The following is a 25809-nucleotide window of genomic DNA, read 5'->3' as shown; positions in this document are numbered from 1 at the left end:
TGGCCTCCAGTATGTCTACAATCTCCTTGCTCTGTCAGCTGAGTTCTCTCTCTCTCATGGCAGGCCTTGTTGTGGATTTTTCTTTTTTTCACATCATACACTTGAGCAATAGGAAGTCTCAAGTCTTGAAGATTATCTCTCTTTGGCTTGATGGTGTGATATCTCAAGCTTTTATTGATATTTTCCCTAAGGATATGTATTTGCTAAAAATTCAGCTCAAAAGGCTGAAGATGCTATTTGATATTTACAACATTGTGATGAACAAGTATCTCAGCAATGAAGGACTTCTATAACATTTTCCTTAGGATTTCTGAGATCTCCAGGATGACCAGAGCCAAGCTAGCCATAAGGAACTTAGAGTGGTCTTTGATAAGGCCACAGGAACTACATCGGCCAGAGGGGTAGGCAGCAAACGACAAAGGCAACAGCTGGGCTAAACATCATCACATTTATAGATCTAGCCAGTAAGGTGAAGCATAGTCAAGATTACCTGTTGACAATAATATGACATGTAAATAAAACTGCCTCACATTAAAATACAGAGGTTCCAGAAATTATGTTTATCTTTCACAATAATTTATTTGATATCAATTTGGCGATAGATTTTATTTAATACATGTATCACAGTTTACATACAAAATATTACAAAACAGAGCAGTTTCTATACAATGACTACACATAAGAGAGAGGCACAGAAAAGTTGGGAGGTTTTTAGATTTACCATTTTGTAATCCAGAGCTGTTGCCTTCCTGGCTATGGCTCTATATTATAATACACAACAAACTGAAAATAAGTTGTTAGAGAGAACATGGCAAGTAATATCTTTGCAACAAAAAATTCAGGGTAGTTTCACACATCAAGCTGGTACGTTTCACTTTCTGAAAATATCAGCAAGAAGAGTTTTCTATATATAAATGTAAAAAAGCAAGCAAAAAAATCAACAACTAAATCTCCTTACACGATTGTGATAAAATCTAAAAGTGCATTTAGAATAACAATATACTTTCAACTCTTAAAAAAAACACCCTTGTAATTTCTACCAAGAATCATGTAATACAAAATAAAATGCACTGCACAAGGTAAATAATACAAATATATACAGCAGGCAAGTGCAATATAGATTGAGTTTCAATATGGGACAAACTTTACACCATAATGATGAACTGCTACAAAAGTAATGGATGACCAAAATCAAATTCAGCAATAAACATTTCAAGTTCTGAAACTTAATCAGTGAATAATGCCATGAAAGAGTCATTTGAATAAAAATGTAGTGACACTCCAAGATTGATATGTTCATCATCATATACCTATCAAAAGATTCAAACAAAATAATGTCTATCAAAGTAATGTCATAACAAATATACACAACTCTCACAAATAAGAAAAATTCAAACTACTGTACAGCACATTAGGTTTCAAACTATATTTATTGGTCCCATGTGTAGGTGAAATGATCTATCTACCGTAAGCAAGCAGCACTTCCAGTTTAGATGTTTAATCCCACTAAAATTCAAATTCCTTTGGATAAATGCACAAGCTAAATTCTTAATGTAAATTGTGAGCAGCTATTAAAGCTTCAATTGATAGAAAGCAATTTTGAAATTTCTGTGTGTAAAAATCATGTACTGATGTGTTAGCAAGCACTGTACTGTACAAGCAAATATCAAGTATACACAAAATAAAAAAGAAAATTATTTCCCAGAAGCTAGTTACCGGCAAAGTAGTTCTTCATTCATACTGACTCATAAATATCCTTTACTTTTATTATGCAGTTTCTATAGTGAATAAATGAGTTGATGAATTATGTTGCATGGGCTAAGAAAAATATGACAACACTATACCAAGTTCTCTCTTGAAATATTGAACAACGAAAACAATGTGAAAATAATCTCCACAACTGAGAAATTACTCTTTTTATTTTTTAAATTTTTTTTTGAGTTTTGAGTACCTTCAGATACTGCGGAAATGTAATGGCAGATGTTTTTCACATGTTAATGTTTCTCAAAACAAAAACTTTACTTAGCAACAAATAATTCTTTTTTCTTTCGTTAAAAAACAAGCTATTTACCTGAAGTCAAAACAGCCTAGATTAATAGATTAGAATATTAAAACCTCTAAGAAAGAATATAAAGCACAAATAAGAGTGAAGCATTATATGTAATCCTGAACAGGGATTGTAAACTTGACAGATCCTTTGGAATGATGACGACGGATCACGTAGCAAACAAAAGTTCCAAGAACAATCACGAAGATTAAATTGCTACCAGTATTAACATTTTTCCCTTTGATAATCCTCATATCACAAGAAAAACGCATTCTACATTAGAAAAAAAGGTCTTGAAAAGTATGGTATGAGCTATTATCTGAACTAGGATGAGTTAATCAATGAAACTTTTTCATTAACAAAGCAGAAATTAGCAAAACAAAGTCTAAATATGTTCGGCCACATCTGTAGTACTGTATAATGTATCTATAGATACTGTATTGCTTGAAGAAATATTTTTTAGACTTGTTTCAGTAGTCACTACATAAAAAAAACTTTTAAAATTTGTCCTTACTGTGCCTATCTATATAATTTTGTTTCAAATGTGCAATATAAGTTGAACACTTCATCTTCTGCTCTTTGTAAGTTTGTTAGCAGATTCTGAAATACTTTTGAGTTTTTTCACAGTAAAATATTCAGCACTGACATATGCTGTATGCATCCACAAATTTTCACATACATTACACTCCATACACTGTACTGTATTGTGCTATTTTGGACATTTCAGTTTCTATTTGCAAAAATACACTCTTCAATCACATAACCACTGAAGTGTTACATCTTTCTGAAAGGCAGGAGAGGAACCACAATTCTTAAGTTTCTTTATAGTTGCAATCCTCCTACAGAGGGCCTGACTAGGACAATGGTAAGTGGTTCTCCTCAATCACTTATATAATGTGGCTGTGGCTATTTACTCACTTTTCATCAGTTATCAGAGGACACTGCTCCATGTCAAGTCTTTTTCTAAATGCAAATTACCCTATCATAATGATTATCTTGAGTACAGTTGTCACTTGCACACCTACACTCATGAAGCATAAAGGCCTTTAATGGGTTTAAAGCACTATACACATATGTACAAAAACACTAACTGTACAGAGGCCCTAGCAGTGGCTATAGGTGGGAGGGGGTGGATGCCGCTCTGCCTGTACTCCAGCTGAATTTTCATGTATAGGAGCTAATGGAGGCTTGAGTTTACATACCACTTGCTCCCCACTCAAAACAGCTACAGTCATTTCCCCTAACTGTTGAAGTTGTTGGAGATCGCGGTGCCTCTGAGCTGCTTCCCAGTTTCTCAAGTTAGGTTCACTAAGTGGATGGACCACAGGGAGAGTATGTCCTCCTCCTAATGCTGCTAGCATAGCCTGATTGTACTCGACTATCTGCCTACCACCATCTAACATATGATGCATACTATTTGCACCGAGAGATCCATTGTCGATAAACTGTTGTGAAGCAATATGACCATTCCCATGGGGTAGAGCATGGGCTGAAGTTACTGCAGCATGTGTCATTGGCAAGATATGACCTGGGCTAACTACAGTATGATCTAACTGAGGGCCCAATCGGCTCCCTGGAAGTGTACGGCTATGATGGTCTTCAATATTATCCTGGTGACGTACACGTGCCTTGAAGCGGGGATCATAATGTGTAAATTGATGATGGTGAGGGACTGTAGAATGATGATGCTCTGACAAAGTATAAGGTAAAAGAGGTCGATGGTCACCATAACTACGGGATGACTGACGAGATATGTCTGAACTATGTCGCCTTCCATCTTCATCACTTAAATCACTCATCTGCAAGTCAGATCTAACCTCCCGTTCAATTTCCTCATAAACTGGATCAGTACCACCTTCCATATTGGACTGTCGGCTTGCTTGTGCTCCGTCGGGTATTTCAGTGTATGTGTGATTCCAAGGAGAATGCGTCCGATGACCTCTACCAATGACACTGTTGCCTGCCGGAACTCTTAATGTTGGAGTTCCCTCAGCCAAGCGATAGTCTGGCAACAAGGCTTCTGGTCCAGGTGTAGCCTGTTCATGAACTATATTTGCTGCAGCAACAGCTCCATTGTTGGCAGTAAAGGGATTAACAAGATGATCTGGTGCTAAGTGAGGTGCAACACTATTATTAAGGTGGAGAGCAGCTAGTTTGGCAGCAGAACCAGTGCGTGGTGAATCTTCCTGTTCAGAGCCCCCATGGCCACTGTCACGTCCACTAGATTTGAAGGAGTATTTCTGAAAGAAATTAAACATCTACTATCATTCATCGAAACCCTAATTTTCACAAATAAAAACTAAGTTATTCATTACTTTTATCCTTTACTTTTTAAACATCATCAGCCAAAATACAAATTAAACACTTAACCTATAAAAACTTCTTGCAGAAATTATCATTATGAACATTACAATATTACAGTATGCTCAGAATGAGAATAAGTCTTGCATATTAATTACTGTATATTCCATTTTTAAGAAATCAGGTAATAAACAGCTGTTACTTCTTATCACAAAAAGGTGAGGTTTGGACAGCGGTATATGGGAAGGAGAGTGGATATAGTGAATAATCATGGGATTCCAGGCAAAAACAAATAAAGTCTGTGTATCTTGATGTGTATACTACTTTCTTGAATAAAGAACATCATTAACTCTAAATTCAATTTTTCCCCAAAATATGAACCTTAAAGGGCCAAAAATGATACAGCTACATCCAGTTCCCTTATATGTTCCTACAATTGATATAACTATAAAATTTAAATTAACATCTGAGCATAGCAAAGGGACTTAAAACATCTAAGGCAAATAACATGGAACATTGGTTTTTCCTTACTATTCAAGTGACAGATACTAGGGAAACTGATAAGAAACAATAAATGGATGGTTGCCACAAACTAAAGAGAAAGGAGGCATTACCATGGTAATATGTTAGTAGTTTTATTAGTTGCCGTCAATGCCATGCAGATACCATAGAGAGAGGTGGGTTATGAAAAGAAGCTGAGGTTAAACCCTTGAAATATAAATATTTTAGATAATGTTCTATTGTTTGATGTTCTTGAAACCTGGATCACAATATGAAATTTATAATAAATTGATTTAATTTTCTGTTAAACCTTGACAAATCATGACATTGAATGTATTATGAAAGTTGACTGAAATCACAATACCAGGAATTCATGAAACTCATAGATGTTTTCACTTATCGTATTGTTATCACCAACAAAAACTGAACATCTACAAGATGTATTAATTTACATGTCTATAATGCCATACAATATATCCCACAACCTACTCACTTAAAGTATAAATAGACTAAACTGTCGATGGTAAATGGAGGTAACAAATGAGAACCAATTCCCTTCATAAGAAATCAAGCCTTCTACGGCACAACTCTTGAAAAAAAAAAAAACCTACATAAAATAACTTTACAAAGGAGTACCATCTCTATTAGTTTCTCCTCACTACATCAGCATCAGTCATACTCTCCTCTAATCTTTGGTAATGAGAAAAAATTGTTAAACGTGTCACAAGTGCAAATCAATTTATGTACACAGTGGAGTGCTAAAGTTTTTTGTAGTCCCTTGTAGTGATGCAGTTTGATGATTATTTACTGGTGGAGTGTACACGCATCACACGCTCACCTCATCATCATGGTCGTGAGCTGTTACAGTGCGGGTGTGAAGAGTGTGGTGAAGATGGCGGGCAGAGCGGCCGCTGCTGTTCCTCTGAGGAGTTCGAGAGAGAGAGCCCCGCGACATGGATGCTCTTGAGAGGGATCCCCCCCTGACAGGTGTCATTGTAGGTGGTGGCTGGGGCTGACTCATGGTTCCCGCTTGTGAAGATGATGTGTTGTTGGCCTTGCTTGCCCCCTGGGTCCAACGTCCGGATGTCAAGTGGGGCACCAGCTGATAATGTCAACCAACCATAAAGTACCAGTCAGTTTTTAACCAAATGTCAAGTTGAACTTTTGTGCAGTATACACCCAATTTTTATCAAATCTGAACTCAAGTGATTCATCATGTACTATATGACAAGCTTTAAGATTTCAAACAAGTATTATACTACTGGTAGAAACACACTAAGGACCACAGGGTAATGATATGGTAAGGATTCAGGATATGATGTATATTAGGATTAAAGCCAACCATCACCTACATATTTAGTACCAAAGCCATTTTCATACCAAACTAAATTAGTGACTTGCAAAACACCCGGTCGAGAGGATCACAAATACTTGTGACAGTGAATATACCTCGTTTACTTCTTTAAGTTTCATATACACTGCAGTACACAAAACTACATCTAAAAATCTTCCATTTATTTTGGTCACTAAACTCAGGGATAAATTCTTTACGATTTTGGGATAAACTAACTAAATTCTTTCAAAATACATTAGGCTGCAAAATGAAAAGCCAATGAACACTGAACAACATTTTTTCTTCCAAAATTAATATTTTTGTACTGATTAATAATAGCTGCTGGCTAAAATCAGCTACCTTCTGTCCACAGCTAAGCTCCTTCCACTGGATAATCATAGCTTAATTCTATTATAATGCTAATTATCTTAAGCAGAATCTCACCCCACATTAATATTAAAGGTCGAATTTATAAGATTACTGATATTACTATCATGCCTAACTTATGAAAGAAATTAAGCTTTGAAAAAAAACTTTTAAACGATACCGAACACTTAGTAAATTCCATATTTAAACAATTTAACTAAAACCCTGAGTTATGGGTTTTAACCCTACTATGGGTGGCCTGGATTAATCCGAGATTATGACTTTATCAAGCTTGTACCATAGTTTTCAGGTCTTTCTATTGTCTCATATATATATATATATATATATATATATATATATATATATATATATATATATATATATATATATATATATATATATATATATATATATATATATATATATATATATATATATATATATATATATATATATATATATATATCATTATACAATAACAAAAGATACCAAAGATTTCCTAGTTTGTTGAACTTGTGTACCTATTATTGTAAAGAGTGCTACAAATGATGTATTGAGTCTCCATAAATAAATGGAAAGTGCCTTAAATTTCTTACTGCAAATACTGTACTAGTAAATTGTCTGAAGTTGCTTTATTCTAGACATTTCTTGCTAAATTTACCCTAAATGAATGAAAACAAAAATATATAGTGCAAAAGGAGACTTTACAGTACCTACTTTAGTTACAAGCATAAATAGATCAACCAGCATTGTACTAGTGCAGTATCAGTTTTTCACAATTATCCCTATATTAATAGCTATGACGTTTAAGTTATCATGGAATTGAGTAGATTTCTTTTTTGTACATTTAGAAAAACTAAAATTAACCAAGAATAAGTTTAAAAACTGCAAGTAAAGTCATTCCCATTGCCTGTATATAAGTTCTATTAAACTGCTAAAAATACTGGTGCCTTACTTAAACATACTCTGTGTTCTTCATATAATATCCTAGTTCTGTTTGACTTAATATCCAATTGTATACAAATGCACTATTTTTTGTTGATTTTATATCAAATTTCAAGATTAACAACATTCACAATCAGAACTATTCCTATCATTTATATCCTATCTTGAGTGTATTTAAAGAATACAGTAATAACTTTTACTTGTTGTCTTGGGAAGAAAACCCAACTTAGATTTCAATACATTGCATATTGTCCAAAATACTATTCAAAATTAGGTACCTGAAAAGACAATATTTCTAAAATTTAAATTGATGATTTGTGACATAAATAAAAATAATTTTCATGAATTCAAAAGTTACATAAAATACCTCCGTGTCTATATATGCATGTCAAGTCTTACAAATAAAGACATTACATTAAGATACCTGTGTGGTACCAATGATAGTTACGCAGTGTCAGTGAGCTACTTTTCACAGATGGGATAACAACACCGCTATCTCGCTACAAACTATCATTCTTCTATTATCTTACACTGTTGGGTTAGATGACAGGATGAACTAGGATTTACTTCAATGTTAAAAAAAGCAAACTTTACTTTGGAACTTTCCCCCTATGCTGTACAAGTAGAGTCGTGTATTTAAAATAAAATGTCAATAGGGCATGAGAATGGTGGATACTAGGACAGCACCCAGTGACAGGAAGCTATGGTACTAAAACTTCTTACTATACATATGGACAAGGATTCTAAAACTGGGATTATGATTGCGTGAGAAAAACTAACCTACATCCTAACAACCCTCATACTGTATGTAATTACCATCAATAATTTGATAACTTTCCGGGCTTAAAGAGAAGAGTGAAAAAGTAAATTTTCTATATCCCTTCTATATTCCTTGGAATACATATATTGTACATGTATCACAGAATGAAAAATATGGAGGTTCCAAAAAGGGAAAACTCATATAATTAAGAAAAGACATTGGATAAGACATGTCACAATAAAGGTGCTAACTTCTTTGGCACTAATCTGGATACATAGAAGGCTTTACACAAATCAAAAATAAATCTTTGAAATGAAGTGACTGGTACAAAGGTCACTAGAGACTATGTGACCGAGTCTGAGAGTTATGTGGCATCGGCAAAAAGAGGTATAAATTGTAAACACACTACAGATAATAATGCTTGATGGACCCATCATACAAGCAATAGTGATTGCAGAGCTCTATGGGAAAAAATGCTATACTGTCCAAGAGTATAAAATAGAGGTTTCCTTTGCCATAATCATAACAACAGGTTAAAACAAAGAAGAGTGTCACTATGATAGGTGACTATGCATAGCTGTAAATAAAGATAGACAATTAAGGGAATAAATTCATGCCAAAAAAGGGCTACGTTAGAATTAAAGAGAAGGCTGTGAATTTTTCATTATTCCTTGATTCAGGATAATTTTCTTCTCTCAGGCTTGTGAAATAGAACGCCAAAAGCAATCACATGTAGTTCCACCTAGAATAATAAGAATATTACACTTTCTAAACTCAAGAGATGATAACAAAAGTGAGATACAGTAATCCCTTGACTATTGCGGGTTCCGTTCCAGTACTCCCTATGATAGATGAAAAACAGCAAAGCACAATATATAAAAAAATCTACGATACATTTTTTCTTACCATTTTTACCATCTTTCAATTCTTTTTATAATTTTCCTTATATATTTAACCTTTTATCAACCTGCTATATACTCTTTAAATACTTTTCAAGCTAAGACTTACTTTATTCCAGATATATCCTATATCCTCATGTACTGTATATATGAATGAAAAAAAATATTAGTTGTTCATTAGAAAACCGCTGTTTTTCGTTCTATGTTTACAGCCATATGCGTTACTACCAATATAATGCTTTTATGGTTTTTTTACTTATTGAACTAAAAATTAGGATAAAAAATTCATTTTTTATAATTTGGTCTCAAATAAGGAACTGGCATGATAACACAAGCTATGTGATAAAATAATATTTTATAATAGAAAATTTAGAGATTGTACACAATGCGAGATTGCAAGTTACAAAAGTATATACAGCATTACTGTAATTTACTTTATTCATCTTCAGGCCCAAACATGACTACTGCAATATAAAGAGAAGTCGCAATATAGATTTACATAAAATATATTTATAAAGCTGCGATGTACTCAGCTGAACGGCAAAATGGCAAGGGATTACTGTATACACCATAAAGTAGCATCACTCAGATCCTTGGGTAGCCAGAAAATCTGTAACCCAAATATCAGACAAAGTGTTATTAGAAGTTCCTGAATGGCTACAAACATTTTATAGTCTGGTAATGTAGTATCTCATGCATGAGAATCCTGCATCATCATGTTGTCCATCAAACTGACAGAGGAATACTAGTCATATTACTTTTTGTACATAGAATACTACTGTAAAATTCAGGAAAATCACCGGGTCCAAATATCAATATCTGCGTGCATCTCTTGTTTTGATGCTAGTACGTACACAGAACATTTGCCTTTGAATGAGACACAGGTCATAAAGAACCATGAGAGTACAAAAGTAAAACCTGTGACCAGGAATAGATTGAGTGCCATGCATAAATTAGCTGGGGCATAGCAGTAAAAACATATTTGGAAACAATAAATTGCAATTCTGTAACTTGTCAAGAAGACTATTTTGCAGCGAGAATGACAAGAATATCACGCTCATGAAAGTAAAGCGAGGGTTTTCATCTTATTAAAAGATAGCTCACTACAACTGGTAACCATCACCTCCACTCAAAAATATTTTATATAACTTCATAATATTTTAATTCTTTCCTGCACAAGTCAGATAAAACATGTCAATGTTAGTGTACAATCATAAAGAAAACGTTGATTATGAGATATACGTATTCTAACTATAACTCATTAATCAAAAGAGATATACATTTCTAACTATAAATCATTAATCAAAAGAGGTGTTTACAGTATTCACATTATCTTTAATTCCTGTACTGTATATGTAAAAAGTACAAGTTTAAATTATTTTTCTTTAACAATTAACTAGTATGAACTATGTAGTGTTACCAGTACATAATATCTCTTTAATCAGCTGGTCATTATTTGGGCTAGATCATACCGGGCACACGATCTTTAACTAAAACAAACAGCATGAGTTAATAAAATATGATATCAAATAAACAGCCTCACTCTTAATATTATCTAGATATTTTTTCTAACCTTCAGTTATAATTTCTGATATGCCTGCATATTTCTCTAAAGTAGTGTATTCAATGGTAGTTAAAATTAATGTATCCATTCACCTTTCATAACACTTTTATTTATGTGCATATCAAGGAAATTTAAGATGAATTAAATTACAGAACATTATTATGCTGCAGCAATAGATTAAAAAACTTTAACCTTCCTCTCATTAGATGCTGTCGTTATAAAAAAAAAAAAAAAATATATATTGCTAAATACACCATCCTAATGGTGTTATTAGGTTGATAAATGTGTGCGGGAACAAGTCATAAACCAAATTTCCTTCACATAAAAAACACAGATCCACTGAATAAAGTGTAAATGACTAATTAAAATCATGATAAATGCACAGTACAGTATATGATATGTCAATAAATTACTGAACTGCTTTTCATTGTAAACTATCAAAGATTGAACTATGACGTGGTGTTAGAAAAATTTTTCACAAGCTTTCATACTCAAAACCAAATGTTTATACGAGCTGATGGCCACGAGAAAGTTTATTAAAACTGCAGTTTTGAATGGTAACAAGTGACAAAAATAAGCAGATTTTTCTTCTAATTATATTCACCTTTGACAGTCCAATATTTCAACAGTTGTGTGTAACTGAGGTATATGTAATATCAGACTAACCTCAATCATTCAAAAAGCATGTAGCATAACATGAACTTTTTTCTTCATACAGAACAATTCACCAACACAATCAAATTGAAATGAAAAAAAAAAAAAAAAATTGACTAAATCTTCGTATCGTGTTCATTTTCTCCGATAATAAGAGTAGAATTACTGTATACTGTATGTTAAATCTTGTGTAAATAAAAGAACAACATGCTCAAATGTCAGATAGATATTTTTCACTCGATTAAAACTTCATAATATTTCATGATTATTAAGTATATTAAACACAGAATGTAAAAACAGAATACGCAGACAACAATAAGTGATAATTAAAATGAAGGGTCTAAGGAAAATTAATGCCAAATTAAACAAGTTAAAATGATGAAAAGGTAAAATAAGAGCAAGAATAATAATTCATTAAAGCAAAATAATGTCATGGAGCAGTTATATGGACAAAAAACAAGCCAAAGTATTTTCATATTAAAAATACATTACTCAAAGGGAAATAAAGCACATAAGGTACACTGCAATACAAAATATGCAAGGGGGGGTGAAACTTTTAAAAATGTTTTGAATAAAAAGAATACCTGGACTAGGAATTAAGTACTGTAATGGATTTTGACCTTTGAGTACTCAGCCTCACCACCACACACAACAATTTTGTCAACTTCTTCTGCGTATAGTAGACTCAAAGGACAGAACAACCTACGACTAACATATACAAAAAATTATGTGGAATTGGGTGCAATTACCTCTCAGTCATTACGTCCACTTTTATAGTTTGTGGTGAAATAGCAAGGCTAATGACAGTCAAAAGGTCATTGTAGTTTATAGGCTCCAACAGAAAATTTAATGCCACATAGTTCGCTTGGAAATATAAATATATATAATAGTCCTAGCTTTGACAAACAAGTACTGTACTTTATCTTGAATGTCATCCTTAGCTTTTTCAGGTGTACAGTACACTAACATATCTCTGACATATGATTACAAATAAAATGGACAGTACTGTATAGAACATATATAGAGAACAATAAAATTTGACCAAATTTTATGTACCCATAGATTCAGATAAGTTTATAGAGTATCTTTGCATATACACTTGGATGTGGGCATTTTTGGTTTTAATCACTATTGTTTTTTTTGGAAGGTGGAATATAATAAGGTGGCTAAATATAGTGTACGTAAACTTTTACCTATTAAGTATATTGTACGTAGGTCAATATTAAGAGCCTTTGAAATAGTCATATTTACCTTTTCAGAGAAAAAGTGGTATTCAATTTTGCATAGGAGCCACCAAACTGCATTAATTATTTTGTACTATCGTTTACCTTGATATTCGGCTGCAATCAACTACCCAAATCTTAATGTCAACCATCAAAGTCCCTACCTCTATTTTCCTTTTATACTGTAGTCCTACATGCATATAAAGGAGGACAAAATTAGATTACAGTACTTATTTTAGTTGCCTTGTCTTCTTTTCCCCCTTTTCATATCAAAGGTAAATGTCATAATGAAAATATGTTTATTTGTTTATTCTCTCTCGTACAGTATCTTTCATTTGGCGCAATTTTGCTTTTTATATAATATTCTTACTGCTTTGTCCTCATTTCCTTATCAAAATGTTTACTAATTTAGAGTGATAGTTAAACTATGAAGTTAAACTATGAAACTAGCTCATTTGAAAAATTGTGGGTAGATATACAAAGATATTTGATTTAGTCTTGTCTTATATGGATTTCCATAAACAAAAGTAACCTAAGACAGTCTAAGATTTTCTGTGAATCTTGTTTGTTACTTTATAGTTTTTATTTTAGTTATCAATGAGATCTTAGATTTGTATCACAATTGATAATTCTATAAATAGATTCAAGAATAAAGAGGATGTACGTTTAAATGTAAAAAGTTGAGAACTGGATATTATATGCCTTAGTTACCACTTCTGTATCCTTTCATATATGAAATTTCGCAAAACTTAACATAGATTATTCACACCTAGCCATTTAGACATAAGCTTTTTGTGAACTATGATTTATAAACAAGACCTATTACATGTTTTACTTTTATATCTTAAAAATAAGATCAAACATGCAGATGAACTTTTAGTTTTACCTAAGAGAATTTACCTATACTAATCATAAATTGAGCAAAAAAAAAAAAAAAAAAGACATTTAACCTTTAATATTATAAATGAATGCTAATTTATTTTTGTACTCTAATAAGATTTTTGCCATCCTTTTAACTCTGAAGAAATCTTACACTGTCAAAGGATTTTAAAATACAATTATCAAAATGAAAACATGAAAAGCAGTCTTCCATAATACTGAACACTACCTATGTAACAGTTCACTTAAAGCCATTTTAACCCTTATGGAGTCCCTACAGAGAATTTGTTACCTATGTGGCCTCTCCTGAATAACTTAATTTCCTTCAAGAAAAGCAATAGAGAGGAAATGCAACAGCTTTAAGATTTTATAGCAGTAAAAATGAAAGAACAAAAAATATTTATATGCATGGTACTTTTTTGGTTGTTGGTAATAGTTTTATATCAGAATAGGTGTTCTTTATAAGTAATTTTGCATAGGTAGCACATAAAAAATAAAGAAGTGATTAATGCTAAATACTGCATCCCAAATTTCATAATCATTTTGCTATCTACTTTAACCTTTGCAACTTTGTTAAAGTATTTGAGATGGAAGTTCAACTTCTCAATCGATTCACCCTTAAGAATACCTACCAGTAATCTCTAGTTTTTTCAATAATTTCTGCTTTTATCTTTATTTTTAAATACATATTTGAGAAATATTATGACAGTAAAAGGGCCCTTTCCCTTACTACCTATGGGAGAGAGAGGATGATAATTTTTTCCTCACAATAATTTTGCTTGTATATTTTCTTTGTCTATTACAGTATTCCTAATTTTTTAGTATTACAGTATTCCAATTTATAAAATCTATATTTGTCAAATGTAAAATTTTCTCTTTGAAAATATTTCTTATATATAATTTTATCCTGCCAATTCCCGAGGAAGCACACACTGTAAGCTACACTTATTCCACTTGTACCCCAATAATCATTTTAAATTACTAACTGGAATTTCTCAGGTGGTTTTACTTCCTGGACCTTGGTTAAATAAAATGACTTTAACAGTATAATAAACAGAAACTAAAGAAAATGATTAAAGCTGTTGTTGCTGTTTAAAAGGGTTATTACAGTAATAGCAATAGATTTTTATCTTATTCTTTACTGGAGATGTCAAGTCCATGTTTACATCTCACATTTTCCATATTTTCATGCACATTTTTCTTTGATATGGTTATGCTATGTCAGCCCCATGCAGATTATTTCATGGACCCATCACCGGTTTATTTTACCCTTGAAAATAAACCATTTTCATTATCTGCTATATCTGCGTTATTATCCAAAAGCCAGCACCAACCTCACAAATATAAACTGAAGAGAAAACGATCAAATAGACTTCTTCCTCCAATATCACATTTCTTTCACACACAGCTAAAAGGTTATCTCTAACACTAAAGAGATAAAAGAGATAATCTGGCAGCCCACTACCCACCACCATGGCCAGTGTTGTAAGTGTGGCATCGTAGCTAAGCTAAATGTGTGACTAGTGCTTGTATGAAAACTATGTTTTTCTGAGTCGGATCACTTGCCTGTATTTTGAAAACACCACTATCTAAACAAAACATATTAATATCACTTAACATGCGCCAATACCTGATGCAAAGGAGTATCTATAAAAATCCATTTACCCAAAATTCAAAGGAAAGCATTACTGTATTAGCATCTTCATCCTTTATTGCAGCGACTTTTGCAAGGAAGTCCCGGTACCCTGTGATCGCCAGTTAAAAGAAGCATCCCTCGATTGTGGGGTACTGACTAATGGGTTTAAAGTATTAGGTTATCACTGTAGCGTGCGAGCGTATCTAATCGTCTTCTTTTTGAAATCTACACACAATACCTTTAAATTTGTTGTTGTTGTTCTTTTGAGGCCTCTCCGGCTTACGAGGGGGGACTTTAGCAGTCTTGGGCGTGACAGGGGCTTCAGGGCTGGTGGTAGCAGTGATGGATGTGGTGGTTGTGGAAATGGAAGTGGTAGTAGGATGGATTTGAGGAGAGTGATCATTCTGAGAGGACCTTTTATCTAAATGGATTGTTACAGGAGTTGAAGGCAAGTGGGTATTAGTTAAGGTGTTGGATGTTATATGAGATTTAGGTTGCAAATAATTGGAATCATCATGGGTCAAATGAACAGCTGAAAGTGGAAGTTGAAGCAAATTATGATAATGGTGGTGATCTAAAGTTGCTAAAGATTTGGGATTTTTAGAATGCTGAAGTGAAGAGAGTGCTGCCTGAAGCATGGTGGGACTGATGGAGAGGGTCGATATTGTCTGGTGATGAGCACCTTGATGAGGTGAGAGGGGGAGAGGATTAGAACGGGGTTGAATGTAGTGATGAAGCTGTTGTTGCTGTTGGTGATCTGCAGCTAACACTGGATCAGCCATTTCATATAACTGTGAAAGATTGGGAGTTGGGGGAGGAGATGAATAAATCTGAGCTGCATTCATCTGTTGGATATGAAAGGGTAAAGAATTTTGGTAATCAGGAGGGTAAGTGGAAGAGGAGGAGGTAGATTCGGATGTGGAAGCGGCATTGGGTAGAGATGGCAAATTGAAGGCAGCATTGAGAGCCCCAACAGGGCATCCATTTTCATCCACAATGGTTGTGGTTGTATGGGAATGAGGCAAATGATGGGCAGGAAAAGAATTAAGGTTGGAGGGCAATTGGATATGGCTTGGGGAATGAGGTGATCCTGGGTCAATGTGTGGGTGGTGGGAGGAAGTACCCACTGTGGTATGCGAAGCGTGCGAATTGGAGTGAGAGTGTGAGGCAGCATTGTGGGAAGTGGTGCGGGCGTCCTTGGTAGTGGTGTGCGAGCGGTCGTGGGCAGCACACAAACACGCACGTAGCCATGGGTGGCGCCGCCCAGCCCTACGTAACTCCTTCTTCACCTAAAAGGTACAAACACTCACTAGGTGTACCCACAAACACTAATTCACTTCCTCCTCCTTCATAAACTAATTACAAAAAGGTGAAGTCTTGCACACCTCCCACCCTTTAAACAAAAAACTGAATCAAAATTCCACTAAAATCTGGATGGAGAACAATTACGTCAAATACCTAAAAGGACTTACAAAAAGCAAATATAACAAACTGCATTCAATGTTACCATACGATTAGTAATAGGCATATTGGTTAGGAATATCAACACTACATAATTACAGCAAGATATTAATAGTCATTATACTGTGCTTAATTTTGAAAATCAATATGTACATAAACTTAAGGAGCAATGTTATGTGCCCAAAACCAGTCAAGTAAATATAAAAGCAAGTGTTAACTGAAAATATAGTAAGTTTGAACACATATGAGAAAATAATGCTGGTTATTGAGTAATTTCTGATTATATCAATCAAAAATAAAAGTAACAAAAATAGATATAAATAAAAAAAGTTAATTATCTTAATACTGTACTAGAAGAACTAAAATCCTAATGACTCAGTGATATAGGTAATTAGCAAAAATGCCACAGATAAAATGAATGGAACACTTGAGAAAAAAAAGGAAAATGTTACTGAATATTACCACAAAAAGTTGAATTAGTGTATAAATGATATACTGTATCATTAAAAATAATAATGTTGATACTTTTATTAAGATAAGGTTTAGGGAGAATAGTAGGAACCAAGAGAGAAAAGCTGTTGGAAATAAAGAAAAGCAGGATATTTTTTATAAAATAAAATGAGACTTTTTCATTTGTATATGGAAAGAAACAAAATGCCCACAAACATGACTCCATTGGTAAAATTTCAATAAAAAGTTAGTTAAATAAAACAAATCAATATAAAATTGAGAGAAACAGAAATTCCCAAACTTAATATTACAAAGCATAAGTATCAACTCCTGTGAACTGTTTCATCGGCTATCACTACCAAAACGCTCATGACAAACTAAAACAAAAGATTTTATTCACGCAAAGTGTCATAAATCAACTGAGCTATTGTAGTAACCAACAAATGTAAATTTCATAAATAATCAGGTCCTGAAGCATCATTTACCTTCTAAAGTGCATGTAGTGTATCTCCTCTTCTCTAGCTCGATTGCAGTAACTTAATTTTAGGGTAACCATTAATACATATACAAATGTGAAGAAATGATAGCAGTTAATTAAAGACCTCGACAATAATAATCTCTTTAAAAATTTAGAACTGTTGTTACTGAAAATTTAAGTCTCGTTTTTCAATTTCTGTTGCTCTGCAAATAATCTCCACATTTTTGGATAAAACCCAGTACAGTACTGGGTACAGGGGGCATAAAATTTTGATACAAGACAATGACAAAATATGTTAAAATGGCAAAACAATCATTCATTAACACAAAAAAATTTGGTGAAAATAAGGAATCTTAATTTTAAAAAATACTTAAAATACAGAAAAGATGAAGACATTTTGTGTTAAGCTTTTGTCATAGCATAGCTTATTATAAGCATCAAAAGCAAGTGGCAGTTAATTTTCAGTTAAAGGATGAGTGATGTATTTGCAAAAAAATAAAAAACCTAATAAGAGGACTTTCACTGCTTCAGAAAATTCCACTTTAAGGTGGGAAATAATTTGGGAATAATTAGTAAATTAGTAAACAAGATGATTAGTAAATACTTAAGAGTGTCAAGTACTATAATGAAACCATGCATACAACATATCACAGGAGATCTTAGCTGCAGAATTTGCACATAAAAATAATAAAGCTACAAAGTGATGTTAGAATCCGCACTGAAATAAAGTGAAAGCAAAGACCCAGGACAACTACAGTATTTAATTAGCCACACTAAAAACAAAACATTCCATTCATACACTGGCTTGACTTACCTTCTCGTTCTGTACACAGTGAAAAATAAAGATGAAAAGTCCCTGAAGAGAATTGAGTACAGTGAAAATGTAATCCATAAGGACGGTGGCATTGTTGAGGTACAGCAAACCAAATGTCCAAGTCAGCCCAAGCAGCACAACTAACATCATTGCTCCTCGAACCCATATTCTGTAAAGATATTAGAAATGGTAACTTGCACAGTACTGTATAACTCGATATTGTTGGTACAGTTAACGATTGAAAAGTTCAGTACTATTTGAGCAGACATTAAATAGATCTAAATGTAATGTTTCCAGCAATGGTTGAGGAATCATTCATCAGAGACCTTGCTGCTCTAAAATTTGGTTTAGAAAAATAAGAAATACTTCACATGATTGTTAATCAAATCTGTAATAATGAAAACAGTACAATATAAACAAAATATATTAATTTAAATGATGCACATAAAGCCAATGCAAGAAAGACAAAAAAAATGTATAAGAATATACAGTTACAGTAAACCAAAGCAAAAATAATAATATAGGTATAGTGAATGTATTACTAGGAAGTACGGTATTAACATTATCCAGTTATAAGATCACTATACAGCTCCACACATTGTAATATGGCTGAATATATAAACATTTCAATAGAAACGAGAAGTAGATGCATTACCTGTATGAATTCATTGTTGTGCAACAATTAACTTTCAGAAAATCTGGCCTAGCAATGTACTGTGAATGCTTGAACTATACATAGCTGATTAAGCAGTTATAACAGTCAAGTCTTACACTAAATTTTGTATGTAGTATGATTTACCTAGTCAATAGTAAGAGTGATATTTTAATAATAGGTTATTGTAAAATCCTGGAAACCGAATACATCTGAACTCCAACAAATCAGTGTTCAAATGACATTATTGAAACTTTTTCACCTAGAAATCAAAGGATAATTCAATAGTTGAATGGGCAATAGCAACTTGCCAGAACCTGTCCAGCTGGGAGGGGTGTCCCAATGACATAATGGCCGGCAAGAAAAAGGTATAATCATTTTCTCATATCTCTCTATCTCTCTCCACGCACACCCACAAACCATAGCTGTTAAGTTTTGTAATGATTTGGACCTATGGAAGTTAGTGGTAGATATAAGGCAAACAGAAAAGGAGTAAAAACCCCAATAAGAAAAATATCAGTGCAAAGTCAGTGAGTACAGTGTTATGCTCATGTCTGATGCTGCCAAGAAGCCTTCCTTTTAGGCCATCAACTCTTCACTACAGGTAAAATGAAGTCCAATTTATTAATTTCACAGGTTTATTGCAATTTTGCATGATCTGTAAAATGAAAAGTGAAAATCCTTTATAATGAATGACTTTGGGGCACAAAACAGATTCATCCCTAATTAAATTCCACTTCCAAGGTTCGTACATATTGCATGTCAGCAAGAAAAGAGTCAAGTCCTCTCAAAATATATCCAGCAAATACTCTGCATCCACACACCATGAAAATCAATTTTATCTACACCTCCATTGTCTCTGAAAGTACTTTACTGTACATGAATTTCCCAAGATACAGGTTTAATAAAGGGGAGGCATTCTTTACGGCATTCCTCTATACAATAACTGGGAAGCTATTCTGCCTCCTTCTCCCTTCAAGATTTTGTTCCAATAGCTGAATTTACACATAGTAATGTGTAGCAGGATATTTTGGGCCTTTCATCATCATTATCTCCTCATACGCTTACTGACGCAAAGGGCCTCGGTTAGATTTCTCCACTCGTCTCTATCTTGAGGTTTTAAATTAATACTTCAACATTCATCATCTCCTAATTCACGCATCATTGTCCTCAGCCATGTAGGCCTGGGTCTTACAACTCTTCTAGTGCCTTGTGGAGCCCAGTTGAAAGTTTGGTAAACTACAGTATTCTCTCAGGGGGAGTGTGAAGAGCATGCCCACGCAGTCTCCATCTACCCCTCACCATGATCTCATCCACATATACCACTTGAGTAATCTCTCTTATAGTTTCATTTCTAATCCTGTCCTACCATTTAACTCCCAATATTCTCCTAAGGGATTTGTTCTCAGATCTACAAAATCTGTTGGATACTGTTTCATTGTCATACCAAGACTCATGTCCATACAGTAGTACTTAACTGATATATATGTCCTGATTTTTATGTAATTTCAGGCGATTTGATTTCCAAATTTTCTTTACATAGCCATTGCCTGATTTGCTTTTTTAAATTTTTCAATAAACTCCAATTCTAAAGACCCTGTATTAAAGATCACAGTTCCTAAATATCTAAATGATTCCACGTCATTAATCCTTTCTCCTTTCAACGATATTTCATCTTCCATTGCATACTCATCATCTCTGTCTTTCTTCTTTGCAAGTCTTGTGGCGATTTTCTAATAAGGACAACGTCATCAGCATATTTAGGTTGACTAATTTCCGGTGACCAATAGAGTCCAATCCTTCTCCGCCATCCCCAACTGTTCTATGCATTACAAAATCCATGAGAAAGAAAAACAAAATAGATGACAGTACATTTCCTTGGAGTACTCCCCTTTTCACTGGAAATTTAATTGATAGGACTCCATTAACATTAACTTTGCACTTGCTATGCTCATAAACAGACTTAATCAAATTTATTTATTTAAGAGGAACTCCATAATAATGCAGGACTCTCCACAAAATTGGCTGGTGCACACTAACAAAGGTTTTTAGTCCACAAATGCTATCAAAAGTGGATTTCTATATTCTACACATTCCTGTAAAACATGTCTTAAAATGAAAATTTGGTCAGAACAACTTCTACCTTTTTGAAATCCTGCTTGTTCCTCTCTCAGCTTTTCATCAATCTTTCTCTCTAGTCTATTTAAAATGAGCATACTATATATTTTCATGACAACTGATATAAGTGTAATGCCTCTGTAATTATTGCAATCAGTCAGATCTCTTTTTTTGTCATTTTTACCAAAACTTCTAGCTGCCATTCATCAGGTTTTGCCTCTTTATGTTACATTCTACAAAATATTCTTTCAAGTATTCTGGGAGTCACGCCATTTTCAGCCAATAAAATCTCAGCAGCTATTCCAACATATCCAGGGCCTTTCCATCTCTTGAGTTTTTAATGATAGCTTCGACTTCAAACACAATGAATTCATTTATGGACGCATCAAGGTTTTCCTCAGCTTCAGGTATATCAATCAAATTATTCCCTTCATATCTCCTATTCATGGCCTCATCAAAGTGTTCCATCCAACGTTGCCTTTCATCTTCTGGCATTATACCAGATCCATATCTCTTTTTGATGGGTGAATGCTTTTTCTTTTTTTGCCTCAGTAGAGATAACATTAATAATTCTATGAGCGATTCTTACAACAAAGTCACTCCCTGAATTCATAGCTTTATCAGGTAGTAGGTTAGCCAGGGCACCAGCCACCTGTTGAGATACTACTGCTAGAGAGTTATGGGATCCTTTGACTGGCCAGACTGTACTACATTGGATCCTTCTCTCTGATTATGGTTCACTTTCCCTTTGACTATACATACGCTGAATAGGCCAGATCCTCTTTCCTCATACACTTGACAACACTGAACTTATTAAACTATTCTTCTTCTCTCAAGAGGTTAACTACTGCACGGTAATTGTTCAGTGGCTACTTTCCTTTTGGTAAGGGTAGAAGAGACTCTTTAGCTAAGGTAAGCAGCTCTTCCAGAAGGACACTCTACCTTGTAATTTTCATTACTTCCTTGGAAACTTTCAACAATCAATTTCTGTCTTTGTCTCCTTTCTATAGTATCCCAAATATCATTTGATATCCACGGTTTTCTCCTTGTAACTGCATATCCCAAAACTTTGGGCATTTCAAATCATTATAATTGCAATTAGATGTTCATAATCTATGTAAATAAATGCATAAAAAACACAATGAAATGGCATAGTTAAAACACAAAATTCATGCTAAAAAAATTGGACACTGGATTTAATTCAGAATATATAGAAAGCAATTTATGCTCGAGATGAAATTACATGTTACTGTACCTGCCCTGAAAAGGACAGTAATTTATTTTTAGAAATATTTAACATTCTTCTCACCCTATTTTTGATGTTCCTTGAGCTAAAATGTATCATAAATTCCTTACTTCTTTCCAGTTCTGTCCCTCTATCATAAAAACCTCCCTACACTAATTCTTTCTCCTTAGCTCTTGTCGTAAAATCTGGGCATCTAAACTCTATTTAAGCTTAGCAATGTTCTATACTAGTGAACTTAGTAACATTGAATATATAGTACAGTATAGCTTTATGTATCTCACCCAAACCAATGACTAATGCTAACATGCAGAATCCATATTGTCATCTATATATTAATATGATAGCGCGTGTGTTATTTATTTAGTGTGTCACGCTTTAAAGAAAACGGAAATAATTTCATGGTATACTCTTACAAATTTACATAAGACTTTGATTACTTAACCAAAGCACAACTTATATAGTTTTCTCAATTTTGTCTTTAGCAACTGACTCTTTTTTTAAATATTAGAGACAAAAAATTGAGTTATATCAATTTCCATAACCTAGATTATAAAATTAGTCTCGGGACATTTTATACAAACATGTATAGGTTATGAACAAGATAATTAGTATTGAAAATATCATTTCGTGTAATTTACACATGTTCCGCTAGTTTACATAATTGGACTTATTCAATTATTTTCTTTTCCTAGAATACTTGTACAGTACCTTCATTATAATTTAATTCTTTCCACTTCCTTTCTATCCACTACCAAGTAATGTTAGATCTATTGGCCAAATCTGTAATATCTTGTCTTGTCTTGTTGCTAAAAGTTTACCATCACTAGAAATTCTTGTTGTATCTGGTCCTTAGATTTATATCCTCCTGTAACAATTCCTCTTCTTGCCATCACTTTTCAAACTAACTACTAATTTTTATCATCAATTTCAGTTACTGTGCTTACCTCTAGCAATTTCTTTCACTTTACAGTATTTATAACCTAACCTGAAAACTTCAAATACTGCTTTTTAATTTACAAAACTTCATTTATCTTAAAGAATGATGTAGGTACTCTTTCCACGATTGTTAGAGAGTGGCCACTTGTAAGACAAGTTTATCATGAGTACAGTACATACATACCACGGTTATATTAATTTTAGTTACATACACAGCAGTGCTATATGCAAATTCTCAGCAGGGTAATATGGAGAGCGTTCATCAAGCACTTGTAGTCCCATAGTGCTTGCATTTGGCACAAGCAACAAATATTAGGGCACTGCATGACATACTAAAGTTCTGAAAGTGCTGTTTTCCAAGCAAGTATTGTGTGCTGAAAAGTCAAGGGTACAGTATATGTAGAGCAAGGATCTTTAAATAAAAGTGTCATAAAGCCTGTTTGGAAAATGCTTCTCATTTAGTAAATGTTACAAATACATACAGCAATTCATCAGACATATGTACTGTACAGTATACTCGCCGGTACTTTCTGTATGATGCTGTTCTGAGGATACAATTTACTTTGAAATTTCTGTATGCAGAAATAATAATGTATTGAGAGCATGCAGTAGAAGCATAGCAAGTCACACAATTCATGCAAATTAGAAAGGGGACATAAAAAGAACCCATTAAATATGTGTAAATTGTTCCCATCTCCCATCACCACCTCTCCCCATCCTCACGCAGTCTTGAAAATTTAATATCAAATGTAGACGCAAAATATTTTGTCCATATTCACATTTTGCATAGAGAAGAAACCATATTTACAAGTGAAGCCTCCAAGCAAATGCAAGTGAATGCAAAAGAACAGGTAGAAAGAGACCTCGAGAAACATCACACAATTAACTTGAAATACTGTACAGTACTTCAAGTACAGTACTGTACATGTATCTATCTCCTTACGCATGTTTCTGGACTTTGGCGAGGAGAGCACTTTCCTCGTTCCCACTACTTTTCCATCAGTATCATGGCATCATCATTATTACCACCATAACCACAATCAATAACAACAGCAGTAACAGATGCAGCAGCAATTTTGTAGTAATGATGGCAGATCAACCAAGACCAGGACGTCACATCAGGTTTTAGTTAGACAAAATAATAAGAATTTGTTAGTAAGGTTTATACCCGAGCCAGCTGAAATGTCCAATTAGTTTTAGTAACTACTTGATAAGGGGGTTAGGTTATGATAAGGAAAATTATTAGTATGGTAAGCTTTAGGAACAGACTTGTAAACTACAAAATGGGGATTCTAGGCAAAAATGGCGAGGTGGGTAACTTCCGTACTGAAATGTAGTCATAACATTGACAGACATCATTTATAAGAATGCCATGAAACTCAAATTCTACGTTAATTATGGTACATTGAGAAAAAATATCAAAATACAAAAATACCTCAACTGAACTAAAGGAATGTAATATTTAAATCTATAAAATTTATAAATTATTTGAAAGTCTATAATAATCATTCTAGGTTTTGCACTTTCACTCATTAGCTCTGCATAACAGAAATAAAAATTTTTCTTAACTGAAAAATAATGTGATCTACAACAAAAAGAAAGAAAAAAACCCATTCAAACTATCAAAATAAGTTTTACAAGGTTTTAAATTAAAAAAAAGAAAAAGAAAAAAAAAAGACCACCTATAAAATGAACATCAAGCTTTAAGGAATAGGTTAACACCAAGCCTTAAGGAATAGTTTAAATGACACCTTAAAACAATAAATACTATCAAATATCTTACTTGACAGAAGCAAGTTTGGTATGTTCTTTGTTCTTGAGGGACGCTGAGATGTTGGCAGTTCGGCACATGATGAACATTGCCATACCCAGAAATATGCAATTAGCCTGTAAGGAATAAATTTGACATAAGAAGCAATTCTTCAATGAAAAGATAAACATGAATAACTTGATTGTGTTATTCATTTCTACCCGTAAACATAATGTTGCATCCCAAAATATGGATACCTTTATTATCTGAATATATAAATTTTTTAAATGCATATTTTTTATTAGTTTTTATCAATTGAATATTACATTTTTATTATTTAATAGCAACTTTTTGTAACATCTATTTCACAAAAATTTGCTTTTTAAACTTATATTACTTAAAAATGTAACCTTTTTTAACGTGTATTGCTTAAAAATACAACTTTTCAAAGCTTGTATTACTGAAAATCTTAGCTTCTATTACTTAAAAATTTTGCTTTAATGGTCAAGCTTTTTAACAAAAAATTAAACCTTTTATAATTTCAATATATAATACACTGTCAGTAGAATACATAGTATTTTATTACATTTTATGAAGGAAAACACTATTTAAAATTGTGCTTAGCATTAGATTTTGTCGAGTCACCTTTAATACCAGACACCTGTTGAGATACTACCACTAGAGAGTTATGGCATCTTTTGACTGGCCAGACAATACTACATTAGATCCTTCTCTCTGGTTACGGATCATTTTCCCTTTGCTTTTAAATACTCCGAATATTCTGGCCTATTCTTTA

The 25809-nt window shown here is 33.3% G+C and overlaps 1 protein-coding gene across 11 annotated transcripts in view; it reads right to left on the bottom strand.

The window, feature by feature from the left end:
• Window positions 1-573: 573 nt before the first annotated feature.
• Window positions 574-25809, bottom strand: part of LOC137630595 (latrophilin Cirl-like) — a 93366-nt gene continuing 68130 nt past the window's right edge. The window contains exons 10-15 of one of the 11 annotated variants that reach the window (XM_068362171.1): window positions 25047-25150; window positions 24207-24254; window positions 18312-18480; window positions 16236-16397; window positions 5688-5951; window positions 574-4305 (exon numbers count right to left, since the gene is read on the bottom strand). In XM_068362171.1, the coding sequence (XP_068218272.1) occupies window positions 3151-4305; window positions 5688-5951; window positions 16236-16397; window positions 18312-18480; window positions 24207-24254; window positions 25047-25150 (1902 nt within the window). In that variant the 3' untranslated portion in view covers window positions 574-3150. Of the gene's footprint in view, window positions 4306-5687; window positions 5952-15346; window positions 16398-18311; window positions 18481-24206; window positions 24255-25046; window positions 25151-25809 lie in introns of all 11 variants that reach the window. The other 10 variants (XM_068362172.1, XM_068362175.1, XM_068362176.1 and 7 more) reach the window with 10 other exon arrangements.

This window comes from Palaemon carinicauda, chromosome 38 (genome assembly GCF_036898095.1).
Source record: "Palaemon carinicauda isolate YSFRI2023 chromosome 38, ASM3689809v2, whole genome shotgun sequence".
NCBI classification, from domain to species: Eukaryota; Metazoa; Arthropoda; class Malacostraca; order Decapoda; family Palaemonidae; genus Palaemon; species Palaemon carinicauda.
This window is presented reverse-complemented; position numbering and strand designations above follow the sequence as displayed.